The 12813-nt window shown below is 36.8% G+C and overlaps 1 protein-coding gene across 1 annotated transcript in view; it reads left to right on the top strand.

Annotated features, from left to right (window-relative positions):
- The window catches only part of CDH13 (cadherin 13), a gene marked incomplete at both ends in the record, with an annotated part of 413730 nt that overhangs the window by 238711 nt on the left and 162206 nt on the right, over positions 1–12813 (top strand). Inside the window, one exon of the mRNA XM_079541296.1 lies at positions 10148–10292. Within this exon, the coding sequence (XP_079397422.1) occupies positions 10148–10292 (145 nt within the window). The remainder of the gene's footprint in view (positions 1–10147; positions 10293–12813) is intronic.

Genomic DNA, 12813 nt, shown 5'->3' with positions numbered 1-12813 from the left:
TTGATGAAAAGTGACCTTGCCAAGCCAAAGGAGAACACTTCATGGTGTAGCAAAAACAAGTGAAGATGTAATTTGTATGTATGTATGTATATAATTCTTAATTAATTATTATATTTTTGTAAGGATTTCCTGTTCTTGGATAGTTCAAGTTTTGGGGAAAAAAAAAAAAAAAAAAAAAAAAAAAAAAGATGCAAGGTTTAACAGGTCAAAATGATGCAAGGTTTCTATTGTCTGGAAGATTTGTTTCTACATTATGCCCAATTTTCTAATCTTGTTCAGGTAACCTTTTTACCTAGAATTAAGGTTCTCAATGTGGTAATCTAGAATCGATTGAAATATCAAAAACAAAACCAAGAAGTTCAGGGAGGTTCATGGAACTCAAACTAGGAATTATGCCTTAAAAGTATATATGTATGTGTGTGTATTTATATATTTTAACAGCTGATGTTATTAACAATATAGCAGACTTTTGTTGATCATTTGGGAGCTAGACTACAACTGTTTGACTACTCGATGAGACCGTTACTATGTAAATTTAGCTAATTCGAGGCCCATTGACTAAATCTTTCTTTATTGATATTTAATGTAGAGGGATGGTCCAAGATGTTAAGTTGCATTAGGTTTAGAGAGAGAAAACAGGTAATTAGGAACAATTATTTCAGTTCAGGCTGCCCTTGGCGTATCTTTCATTATGTACATACTGTCTTCACTAAAATAACATGAGAAAAGTGTTCAGATATTTCCTTTCTTCTTTACATGAAGTACATAGCTTGCCATTTTTGGCAAAGTGGAAGCAACAACTACTCTGTTTTACTGAAACAGAGAAACTGCTAAGCATTTGTCATATGGGATGTGCTAATCCATTTAGACGTTACCAGCCGTCTGAATTATAAAAGTATCTGCCATAGACATCCTCTTGGAAAAAAATAAAAAATAAAATAAAAAAAAATAAAACAAACCAACCTGGCATGCTGTGAAATTCAATAAGGCTGACTTTAGACAAAATCAACAAAAACTAATTTAATTCAGAATAACAGGAAAAGATAAACAGTGTATTGTTAACTTCAGTGCTTGTAACAGCTAAGTCCAGGCAGAGAATACAGGAGGGAAATGAAAGCAGTGCTAACTGTGACTACTGCTCTGATATATTTAGCCAGTCAGATGACAGTACCCAACCTTTGTAATGTAAGAGAGTTTGCAACCTCGTGGTTTGGAAGAATTTCAATAAACTCGCTTTTCCATGATTTATGTAACCAAACATACAGTAGAGAATGAAAGCATGCAGTTGGCATTTCCAACACCTAAAACTTTTATCATTGGCATTGAAATATACTATCTTCAACACAGCGAAAAGAGCATACAGCACTTGTTAGTGAAGAGTACAGTGAGGAAGGAAGTTTGTCCTCTGTGGAAGTAGTTGAGCTTTGTGGTCAAACAGGCAGGCTCTGGTTGGTAATGCAGGTCATTGGGCATCTGAGTGGTTTCCAAAGATTGAGAAAGAACTTGGAATGAGAATTAGCAGATTTATGATACCAATAAATAAAAGCTGCATATTTTCAGACATGAAACACGTCAGAGTTCATTACCATTGCATTTGGTGTGATGAAAAAAGGAATGGCAAATGTCTTGCACCATCTGATGGTGTGAAGAGATGAGATGTCTGGCAGAGCCAGCAAGTTAGGCAGCAGCTTGCTTCATGCCCTCCTGTTTAACCTGCACAAGTGCTCTTGTAACTCCCTGCTTGTTGCTTTCAACTAGAGAATCTTAGTTCTGTATATATGAGATGGGTGTAAGTTGAGTGATCCTTGACTTCTAAGACCTTTTCCTACTTATTTGTAGGAATAGATATGTTTAGCAGTAATAACAAAGCAAAATATATGTGTGATCTATAGCTGACATTTATACTAGCCTTTATTTGGTATGCCTAAATAAGTCAGTTTTCTAGACACTGCTGCATTTTAGGTGTTGGATTTTTGTTGGTCTCATTAGTTATGATCTCTCTCTGACCCTGTTGCTGCTTAAGTCTTTCTGAGAGATGAAATTTGCTTCACTTTTGCTGCTTCGTACATGCTGTTTGGAGTGATTTTCAAGCATTAAGGACAGTGAGCAGAGCTTGAATACTGCTATGAGCTATTTGAAAGTACAAAGCCATTTTTCATCTTTTCTTACATACTCTGTTGTTTTTGTGGTGCTGCATGGAGCCTAAAAAAATCTGGCAGAGTTTATGCTTTAATCCTTTATTTCAGTCCTACTTCCTCTCTTTTTGATTTTTTTTTAATTCAATATTTTTGTGGTGATTAGACTCAATTGCTTTGGTGAATCCTGATATCTTTTTCTCTCTCACTCTCTCTCTCTCTTCCCACCCCCCTCTTTTTGAGGGGCTCAACATGTGTTCTCTTGTGATACAGGAAGATTTTAATTAGTTTTATATGATCATCCATAATACTTTTACTCTGTGTGAAGTACACATGCTTTCATTTGAAGTGCTGTATTGCTCCACAGATTTGAGGGATGTCCTTGTCATTTATTCACTGAGGTTATTTTTGGAGTGGACTTTCTAGTTTCATAACTTGTACAATATATAACAAAAAATATGTTTCAGAAGTCATTTTAATTCTGTGTTTGTAGCTATACGAGGAACCCTTATAAATTTGCAGCATTGTTATGCAAGGACATAGAAAATTATTTTCAGTTGTTGTTTTGTGTCTGTGCAGCTGCAGAAAAGTGCTTAATGGGGGAAAAACGAGACCTTAACAAGACAATCAGGTTTTCAAAGCTCTTTTAAAGGTGTTTTGATGTTAATAAGATATATTACCCAGTCTTGTAAGGCACTTTGAAAGCTTTATTAAGATACCTGTTGGTAGCTTAATAACCTTTGTAAATCTAATTTTACATCACTTTCTCAGCAAGAGATAGAATCCAGCTATCAGTCTTGTGTTTGGAGATCAAAAAGCCTGGACTCAAGCTTGATTCAAATTTCATCTGGTGTGTGGCTTTCGTGAAGTCATTTCATCTTTCCTCTCCCATCTTTTCCTATCTTATTTCTTTGATTTTCTTTTGAAATGTCCTGCTGTATAGCATCAGTTGGTCCCATCAGTTTTATCATAATGAATCAGGATACTTACAATCAGTTTAAATGCTTCATACCTCATTTATATCCACCAGTGAAATGGCAATGGCAATTCTGAGACTTTTTGGAAGTCCTTATAGTGACTGTATTTTGCTGGTCCCCAGTTGCAGCAGGGTTTACCGGAGTTGTGGGCAAGGTCTGCTGGCATGGTCATCTCAGACTGCTGCATTGCGTGGTGTGCTCAGGGCTTCCTGAAAAAAAAAGAAAAAAAAAAAAAAAAAAAAAAAAGAGGAGAGACTTGTGATAATATCACTGTGTTCTCCCAGTTCCTTTGTTTGCTGTCATTTTTGCAAAACTAACCAGTTAAAGCCAGCCTTCTCCAGTGCAATCTGACTGTTGGAAGTGCAGTGTCCCTAGGCAGTGACATGCACCACTGCGACTGGATTTTATGAGAGGTGGGCTTATTATTGCTTGATCTTATGCTTAAAACTAAATGTGCCATGAGCATAAGAAGTTACCTGGCATGCATGAAGAAATACTTCTTCCAAATATTTAAATATTAAAAATATGAAATTTTTAAAATGATGGTTACAAGAACTCAGATGAATAAATCTTATTTACTCCAAACTAGTACAAGTAATGGAAAACACCATTTACTCCTCAATGACCAGCTTTGCCTTTAGTCCTTAAAAATTCTCGGCAATGTGTTAAAACATCAGGTGAATTTATTAATTCCATTTTTCCTTTTTTTTTTTAATTTTTTTTTTTTTTTAACATGCAACAAAGTTTCTAGGAAATATAAAATTATTTGTTGTCTTTTTCAATGAGCTGAAACATTAAAAAAAAAAACAAACAAACAACAAATGTGCTACTGGATTTAATGCTGTCCTGTAGTAAAGGCAGTGTTCATTTTGGTATAAGCTTTCTACGACTTCATACACAGTACTATTATCTTATTTTCTCTGAGGTTTATGCCATCATTCTCTTTTCGTGGGTTGTTTGTTTTTTTTTTTTTCTTTTTCTCTGCTTTATTTTTCCTTCTCATTCTGTGATCTTGTTCACAGAAAAGGGACCTTTCCATGCTGACAGTAGAGAAAAAAATCAGGACTAAAAGTCTACAAGAAAATAACACCTTTCTAGCAATATTATGATGCAGAGAGACACAGCTGTGGAAAAAAAAATACTGTGACACAGAGAGCATTACAGTATATACATTCAGTGAGATGGTGAATTCTTAAGTGCTTAGTTAACTGCCATGAAGCAATTTAAGTTATATGTATAAAATCTAAAATGTATAGTGTTTTATCTTCGTTTTTGCATCAATGGGCATATTTCAGTGATGGCATTTTCTAGGCACATTCTGTGAAGCGAACTGCAAATCAAGAGGGGTTGCTGGTGCTAGAAGGCAGGTGGTGGTACTGCAGGTGTGGAACAAAGAGTCTGGAAAATTCAAAGAGCTCTGGTAACTAGCTTAATGACTCCAGATTTGTCTTCACACTGACACGTCTGCCAAGATGTAGTGGCTTTTCAGGATGGCTAATGGCAGTTTTTTTCAAAGAGATGGAGGATTTCTGATGTTGTTGCAAAAAGAAGTTCACATGGAATGGGCTTTTGGAGGTCATGTTAGATAAGGCTTTCTAGGAAAGGTTAGTGGTATTTTTCATTAATTCTTCTTTCCTCATGTTATCTCTCTTACAACTTTCCTCTTGGGGCTTAATTTTCCATTCCTGGATGCACCTCCCCTTCCTACAAAAAGCAGTTTTGCTGTCAAATGACATTAAACGTCCTACACACATCACATGAATAATTACATTAAACATGCATCTTTCTCCTCTACTGATGTATGGTCTCATTATAAAGAATTAGACCAGTCATTTCAGTTTGTTTTGCTCTTATTTCTGCAAAGAATAGCTCTGACAGGCAAGAGGGAGTAAATTAACGTGCCCTTTTTTCCCCGCCTAGCAGTGTAAATATATACATCTACCTACTGTTTCTGCAATTTTGTTTTGTTTTTCTTAATGAAATTTAAGTTCTGGGAAACTCAGACAAGTTAAATATCATAAAGAATGCAACTTCAATACTTGTTTCGTTACTTGGAATTACTTGCTATATTTCACTTCACAAACCAGAATAGTATGGCATTGAACTTTCAATCTATTTTGAGGATTCAAAATATTAAGATCACTACCTTTAAAACAAGGGTGAGAAATCAATATCTGGTTGTTTATAATATTAAATTCCTCGTCCTTTTCGCAAATCTTGTATTAATGTATCTGCAAAGCCTTGTATCTGACACGGTCAAAGAAGGTAAAGTGATTCTTATCTCGTGAATAGTTTGTCATTCTTTTCAGAGACAAAAGTTGTTCTGTAGTAATTTTTGTTTATTAATTCACATAATTAAATGGTATTTCCAAGGGAATAGAAAATGTGAAATAACTGTCAGCTGATCTCAGGTAAGACAGGTCAGTTCAAACTGTTACCAAGGGCTTTGTAAAGGTTGTTAAATCCTTCACATCATTTGGAGGCTTCAGAACTGAACTCACTGTTACAGTTTGTTATGTCATTGGAAAGGTTATGGTGTGATCTAGGGGAATGCTACTTAGAGGTAGTTTGAGGGATGTCCTACTTCATATAACCAGCTTATTTGCAGAATTTGTTTTGCATTCTTCAATTAGACTTTGGTTTTTCAGATTGGCCGAGTAGAATTGAATATTGATGCTACCATAAAATTATCTGATTCTTGAAATACCAATTTGGAAAATGTCATATACTCAGAAACGTTTCCATAGTTGTTCTGAAAGAAAAGGCTTTTTTGGTCTTTAATCTTCTTTTGTTAACTGAGGAAAAAAAAGTAGAAAGACAGAAAGTGTATGAATTATTGCTCTGGAATCTTTTCCCATTGTAAAATCCTACACTGTTGCTTTCTTCAATGTGCAGACTGTATGTGGTTGCAGTCTATACATCGCTCAGCTTACTGCTGTTTACATAGAAAGATGTGAGCAATCACAGAAGGCTCAGCTGCTGTTTTAATGAGATTTCCTAGTGAAATCTCCAGTTCTGGAATTCTTCAAAGACGTTATATAGAGAGTCATGTTGAGATAAGCATGAAACTCATGAGATGAAGTCTGTATTTTCAGTGTGAGGAACTTAAGCATTTTTGTGTAATAAGGCGGGCTGTTTATGCTGGGACTGGCTAATTAATCCCTTTGCACCTAGGATCTAATTCTGAATATGAGACCAAATTCTATACTGTGCTTTTTGGCAACACTTGTACAACCTTTTGGAGGAAATCAATGCCCTGTTCTTGAGCAGCTTGAGATACAATTATTTGTACCTATCAGAAGCGTTGTTTTGTTTTTAAATCTTTTCTCTCTCCTTTGTGCCTTGTAATAATCAGCTAATACTTTATCCATATCCTTAAAAGCAGGAAATTTAATTGCAATTTATTTCCGTGTCTAAATTGTTGCCTCTCTGAGTTGTATAAGATAACCGCAGCCAATCTTTAAAATAACTTTTCAGCATGGAAAAAAAAGAACTCCTTTTTCTACTTCTTCTGCATCTCACCCAGCTGCACTCAGTTCACCTCTCCAGCAGCACTGGGGTGAGGGCACAAAAACTGATTGGCTGAGGTAAATCCAAAACACCTGAGAACACTTCGTGCCCCTTGGCTTTAATGCACCTACACCTGTGTCCCTGGGGGTTCAGCTGCTCCTGATTGCAGAGCTGTTGCAGAGCTTTCTGGAACTGTCTGGAAGCTCAGTGGGAAGCAACCTGGCTTCTCCTCACAGAGCAGCTCGGCCGTCCTGTGGATGCTGCCATGCTGGGAAGCTGCTGTTTGCACCGGTGAAAATAACTGAATTTTGGGATGTTTTTTGGTGTTTTTGTGTGAAGGTGGGTGTGAGGAACGTGCAGGAAAGCCTGGTAATCAAACTGGAAGAAATCCTGGAGAAGCTCTCACCAGCAGCAAAAGTTCCAATTAGAAAGCAGTTAGTGACTAAAGAACCCATATTAGACTTTGAAGATAATCAAAGCACCAGCAGGTATTCTAGGTTTAGTTATTAAAAGCTTTAGATTCGTGGTGTAATTTGGTGTGGGCCGCTGGCTGGCTGGCTGCAGAGGAAAAAGACATTTATATGCAGAGGAGGAATGGGGCCCTCCAGAATCACTTCACCAAAAGCAATAAATGAAGGGAAGCAGCAACGTGTGAAGAGAAACCTGGAACTGCTTGAAGTAATGGTAAGGATGGTGCTGGCTATCTTTCCTTTTAACATTGTTGCTGAGTGCAGGAGTGGGAAGGAGGCAAGCCTCTATGATATAGGAGAGTGCTTCAAACAGGTCTGTGCTGCTTAGAGTAACTGTACTAAACTTCAGGTGAAACTCTCACGTCTGAGGCGATGAGAAACCACCTCACTGCAGATATGAGGAAGAAAATAGTGTAGAATGTCAGGAAGTCCCTTTTGAGAAGGGAAGAGAACTGAGGAGGGGATGGGGAGAAATAGGTTGGGATCTGTTACTGCCTGCAGTTATCGGTGTTAACGCTGCTTCGCCTTGTTTTATTGGTGTGCTTAATTTTGTCTGTGCTTCTCAGCTCTGTGAACTTCAGTGGTCGAAGTCCACTTTGTATCCTGGTGTGCTGATGTGTGTTGTGAGAAATGTGGTGTTCTTGTAAACCCCTGACCAGCTTTGGTAGTTTGTAGGTATTCTTTTGTCAGAAATGAAATTGAGGTTTGGTCTTCAGTGTTTCTGAAAATATGGCTGCTAGATTCACATAGGTGTAACTTTATGAAAGTAATTCCATAACTTTAAAGTTGAAACACGAGGAGTGTAGTCAATCTGACTTAATAAGAAGTATATCTGCTGATTTTTTTTTTATTTTTATTTTTTTTTGTCAGTTTGCCCAAACTTTTGCTTCTTTGCTTACCATTTCTCTTTAGTTATGCTGTTGGAATCAGGTAGGAGCTTAGATGCTTTCTGTATGTTCAGTTACAGTCTGTTGCTATTAAAAGAGTGCAGTAGCTCTGGTATATCAGTCAAGTTTTACATTAAAACTAGATGGGCTTTTCTTCTTTACTAAAAGACTGATGTATTGTTCTTCTAATACTGAGATGCAATATAATTATTCATGTGATTTTATTTACAGCCTGTTTAAAGTCACCTGTTTTCTCTGCCAATAGTATCTTTTTCTTAAATATTTCTTTCCTTTGCATGTGTTTGGATTTTATGATAAGGTGTACTTTCTGCTTTTCTTTGGTGTTGTTCTGATGTTGGATTTGGAGAGAAGGTGGGAGAGGGGGAGGCAAGATCTAGACATGCCTCTTCTGTATAGCAGTCAGGTGAAGACAGATGGTCCTAATTAGGTGCTGTGGCCTTTTGGCTCTTTCGTACATAATGCTTAGGGTTCTACAGGTTATTGTTCAGGGACTAATAAAATCTTCTGTCATATTAACAAAATGAAGCAGATTGTGTAACAGTTTCCATGGACCTCTCCATGGACCTCTTATCAGAATCTTTTTGGCCAGGGGGACTCAGACTTAATAGAGTTTTGCCATGGTCGAGTAGATCTATTTTGGTTGTTGGTAAAGGTCTCCTATTCTCTTCTTTAACTTGTGGAAGACAAATCAACAAATGGTAGATCACCCTTTGCTTTAGATTGCTAGCACTTTCTATGAAAGCAAATAGTTGCTTTAAACTTTGTTCTTTCCAGTGAGCAGTATAGCTACTTAATTTTGAGAGAGATTAAGAGTGTGTTATCTTTAGAAAGTGAATTTGCTCAAATTTCACAGAAAAATCTTGCTATTCTTTCATTCCCCAAAGCAATTAACATTGTTCTGATGAGTCAACATTTACTAAGATAAATCTTTTTGTCAGCAATTCCTAACTGTATCTGAAACTGTATCTAGATTTAATGTAGGTCAATAACAACACTGCATTTTTCTTCCTGATTCCCCATCACACTGTATGCAATCCTGAGATTATTACATTGACTTCACTGTCCAGTGTTAAACAAACCCAGGAAAGTGAAGGGGCACATGCCCTTTGAAGCTTGAGCTGTGCCAATGCCATGTGAATCAGTTGTCTTCGTTTTCAGAGGACATCTTAGCTTTAAAACTGTTAATTCCTGTATACAGCCAAAAAAAATCAACCCAAACAAACAAACAAACAAAAAAACTTGAGAAAATCCTCCAAGAACAATTTCTAGATAAGTGAGAATGAGCAGAGTGAGTAGATGCTGAAATGGCCTGTGGCACTATTTACAAATAGTGTCTATAATATCTTATTCATAACATGAATGCTCCTACACGCGCCCCACAAATTTAGCTATGAATGTGGGGTGTAATTATAACATATATGGGTATGTGATATAATAACCAGTTATTTTAATAAGGAATTAGAATTCTGACCTAATTCTTTCCTAACACAATTTATCACTAACTTATAAATAACTTACAGGTATAAGGCATGGCAGTGAAGAATAAATTAATAGAATAAAAAATGCTCAGAGACTTCCAGCCCCTGCTGCTACCACTGTTTCATGGAAAGACTGGAAAAGGGTGGTTTTAACATCCATGTCGAAGTTCACTTTCAGGCTGGCTTAACTACGTTAGAGAGTTGAATCTAGGGATGGGTAGAATAGGTGAGGATGATAGCTGTCTCTCTGATATGTTTATTACTGTTTTTACTGATGTCATGGTGAGGAGAGAATTGCAGATATGCAATGCTGCTGCAATCGAAACTGACCTTTTCTGCTATCATGTGTGAGAAGTTTTAGTATGGTTTGCCACGATGACTGAGGTTTAGTAACTTGTGTTTTTTTCCATTGTGTGTGGATTGATATATATCTTCAGACAGTAAGCTATTTTCAAGCTACTGGAGGGTGTCTTGACATGAATGTACATTTATCTTTCACTTTTGCTTAGATTTAAAATCTGCTCTGAGCCCAGTCCAAAATAGTGGGCTGCGAGTGCTGTACCTGGTGGGATCTGGTAACCACACCACTGATGGGAACTATTTTTCTCTTATCCTTCGGTGTGATAAGGAACCTAATAACTTCTCCCCCTCTCCTTTTTGTTTATACAGCTGGAAGTTGAAGTAACAGATTTAAGTGGGAAAATCATCGATGGCCCAGTCCGCCTAGATATTTCTGTTATTGATCAAAATGATAACAGGCCAATGTTCAAAGAAGGACCCTATATTGGTCATGTCATGGAGGGATCCCCTACAGGTAAGTTCGTGATGATTTCTATAAATAAGCCTTGAGAAATTGTGTTGATAAATGTGTTATTTCCATGTTGTGCGATCTTCTTTGCTGATATAATGACTCATTAAATTCTTCTCCTGATTAAGAAGGTAAGAGCAATCCATTCTGGACAATAGATAATGATTTTATTTTTTTTTTAAGTATCTCTGACCAAAAAAACGAGGCAAACTTAACATGGTGTAGTTTGGGAATGACAGCTGTGGCTTAGATTTGTGATTAGTATCTGGAATCAGTGAAGACAACCTCTTGAATGCGATTATGATTCAAATCAAATTGCATGTAGAACTTATTGTTCAGAGTGGGAATTCTACCTTTTTCTTTCTGTTCAGTTTTAAGCAGGACCACTATTACTTGTTTATGTAGTACAAGGCAAGGTAAATAACAGAAGTAAATAGGGTATCGTGAAATGTTAGTATTGTTGTAAGGATTCCACAGTGACATACTTCAGTATTTGATAGAACACTTGCAACAACGTAAAAGCACACTGACAATTAAAGTCGGTAATGAAAATGTTCTGATTAAACTCACTTGTACTGAATTTCATCATCAAATAAGATATTGTTCCAGATGTTAATTTGAGCACAAATGACCATCCTAGCTAAAGTTTTCCTGCAGATGCAGGCTGAATTAGTTCTCTTCTGCTTTGTCCTCAGCTGTTGTGCAGTTTTGTCAGTTGTTAAGCAGCTGTTGTGTTCCACTCCAGAGGTATCTCTGTTGTGTTTGTAAGCGCTAATTTTATAACCGCACTATAAAATAGTCTTGATCTTGGTGCAAGAAATCCATGTCACTCCACAGACCTCAATGGGAAATTCTATTTCTCTACATTCTGCAGAGAGTAGAACTGTGCACTGCGTATCTGTCTCCCTATCTGTGATTGAATGCAAGGTCTTATCTGATAAGCTGCAAAGTTGGTAGCTATATATTTAAAAACAAAAGCATTGGAGAAATACGCTTCTTTTAATCCTGCTTTTTTTCCCCTTGAGTACTGAAGTCTCTCATCTCTTGTAAGAGATTGAATTCAACATACGTTATTATATCAGGGAAGTAATAGTTGAGCCTGATTCAGTGACACTTATGGCTTTTTTATTGTCTGTAATGGGTTTTGTATTAACTGTACCTGTAATTTCTCACCTTTTTGTTTTCTGAGTTGTGACCCAGTTTATTTCCTATTGATCTCTGATCTATCAATCTGCCATTTCTTGGCTGTAGGGTCTGTGCCCTACTGCAGACTTACCTCAGTAAGTTCATGTGTGACTCATCTTATTGATTACATAAGCAGGTGAAAACTTTTGGATATGTTTCAGTAAAGATAGGAAAGTGAAGGCTGGTTGAATGAATGTGGCACTCAATTCAATTGCAGTAAGCATTTAGCAGAAATTATTTTAAACCTACTTGATGTTATGTTACTTATAACAGTATGCTGTAAGCCTAGTAGAGCAAAAGCTTAACTGGGGGGGAAAAAATTGCTCAAGAATTGCATGAAAAAAAACCAACCAAACAAGACCCACTTGCTTTCCATGATGGACAATAGCGTGAGCACACTTCATTGCAGGCCACGATTGATAGATGTCTATAAATAATTGCTGGAAAAGTGGGGACGCTTAAAGACCTTAGAAGCAAACGGAATTAAGAATGGTAGCCTAGAGGAAAGTTCAGTATCATAAATTGTTTAGATTGTTAAAGTATGGGGTAAGGACTGATGCACTGAGTAAATATTATTGATAGCTGTGAATTTTGTGAGTGTGCATGGCTATGATTCAGCTAAATGAAACCTGGTTCTGAAGTTGGCAGCTTCTTATTGGGAGCAACGTGACAGGATTTATTTTTTTTTTAAACTTAATCTAACAGCAAGAGGTTTAGTATGTAAATGAATATAAATGAGGTTGGGTATGGTAGATTATAATCAAAAGGTATCTGGAAAGTTAAACTACAAAAAAGGAAGGCTGGCCTGGTAATATGGCAAAGATAGGTAAGACATCCTGATCTCATGTGCACCAGTGCCATCCTTGATGCATTTCAAATATTATGCTAGAGTTTTCTGGACTGTGGTTTTTCATTCCTTGAAATGCTTTCTGATCTTTGAGTTAAGGTCACTAAAGTTTTAAAATGACTAATATTGTATTGAATCTGGTGAACTCCCCAGACGTACTTCTTTCTTGAGACCTATAATTCCAATAATATGGGAGAAACTACAGGGGTGCTTTTAAGAGCTTTCACAAAGAGCCATCAGAAGAGAATAATAAAGCATAAGTACCTTTTTATCCAAGGTAAAAGTAACATCTGAAGCTTCCCGGTGCCTTCTGATTCTGTCTGCATCAGTGTTAAGATGGTACTTCTCCATACTTCAATCTTTCTTTTGTCACAAAAGTTACCATATGTGTGTCCTTGTGCAGTTTTTTCATATGGTGCACACATTTTGAAAATAAACATGCTCTTCCTAGGAGGTTACCTGGGAGAGGCAGTACAGGGTATCAAAACCCAAAAA

The sequence above is a fragment of the Tetrao urogallus genome (assembly GCF_951394365.1).
Source record: "Tetrao urogallus genome assembly, chromosome: 12".
Lineage (NCBI taxonomy): Eukaryota > Metazoa > Chordata > Aves > Galliformes > Phasianidae > Tetrao > Tetrao urogallus.
This window is presented reverse-complemented; position numbering and strand designations above follow the sequence as displayed.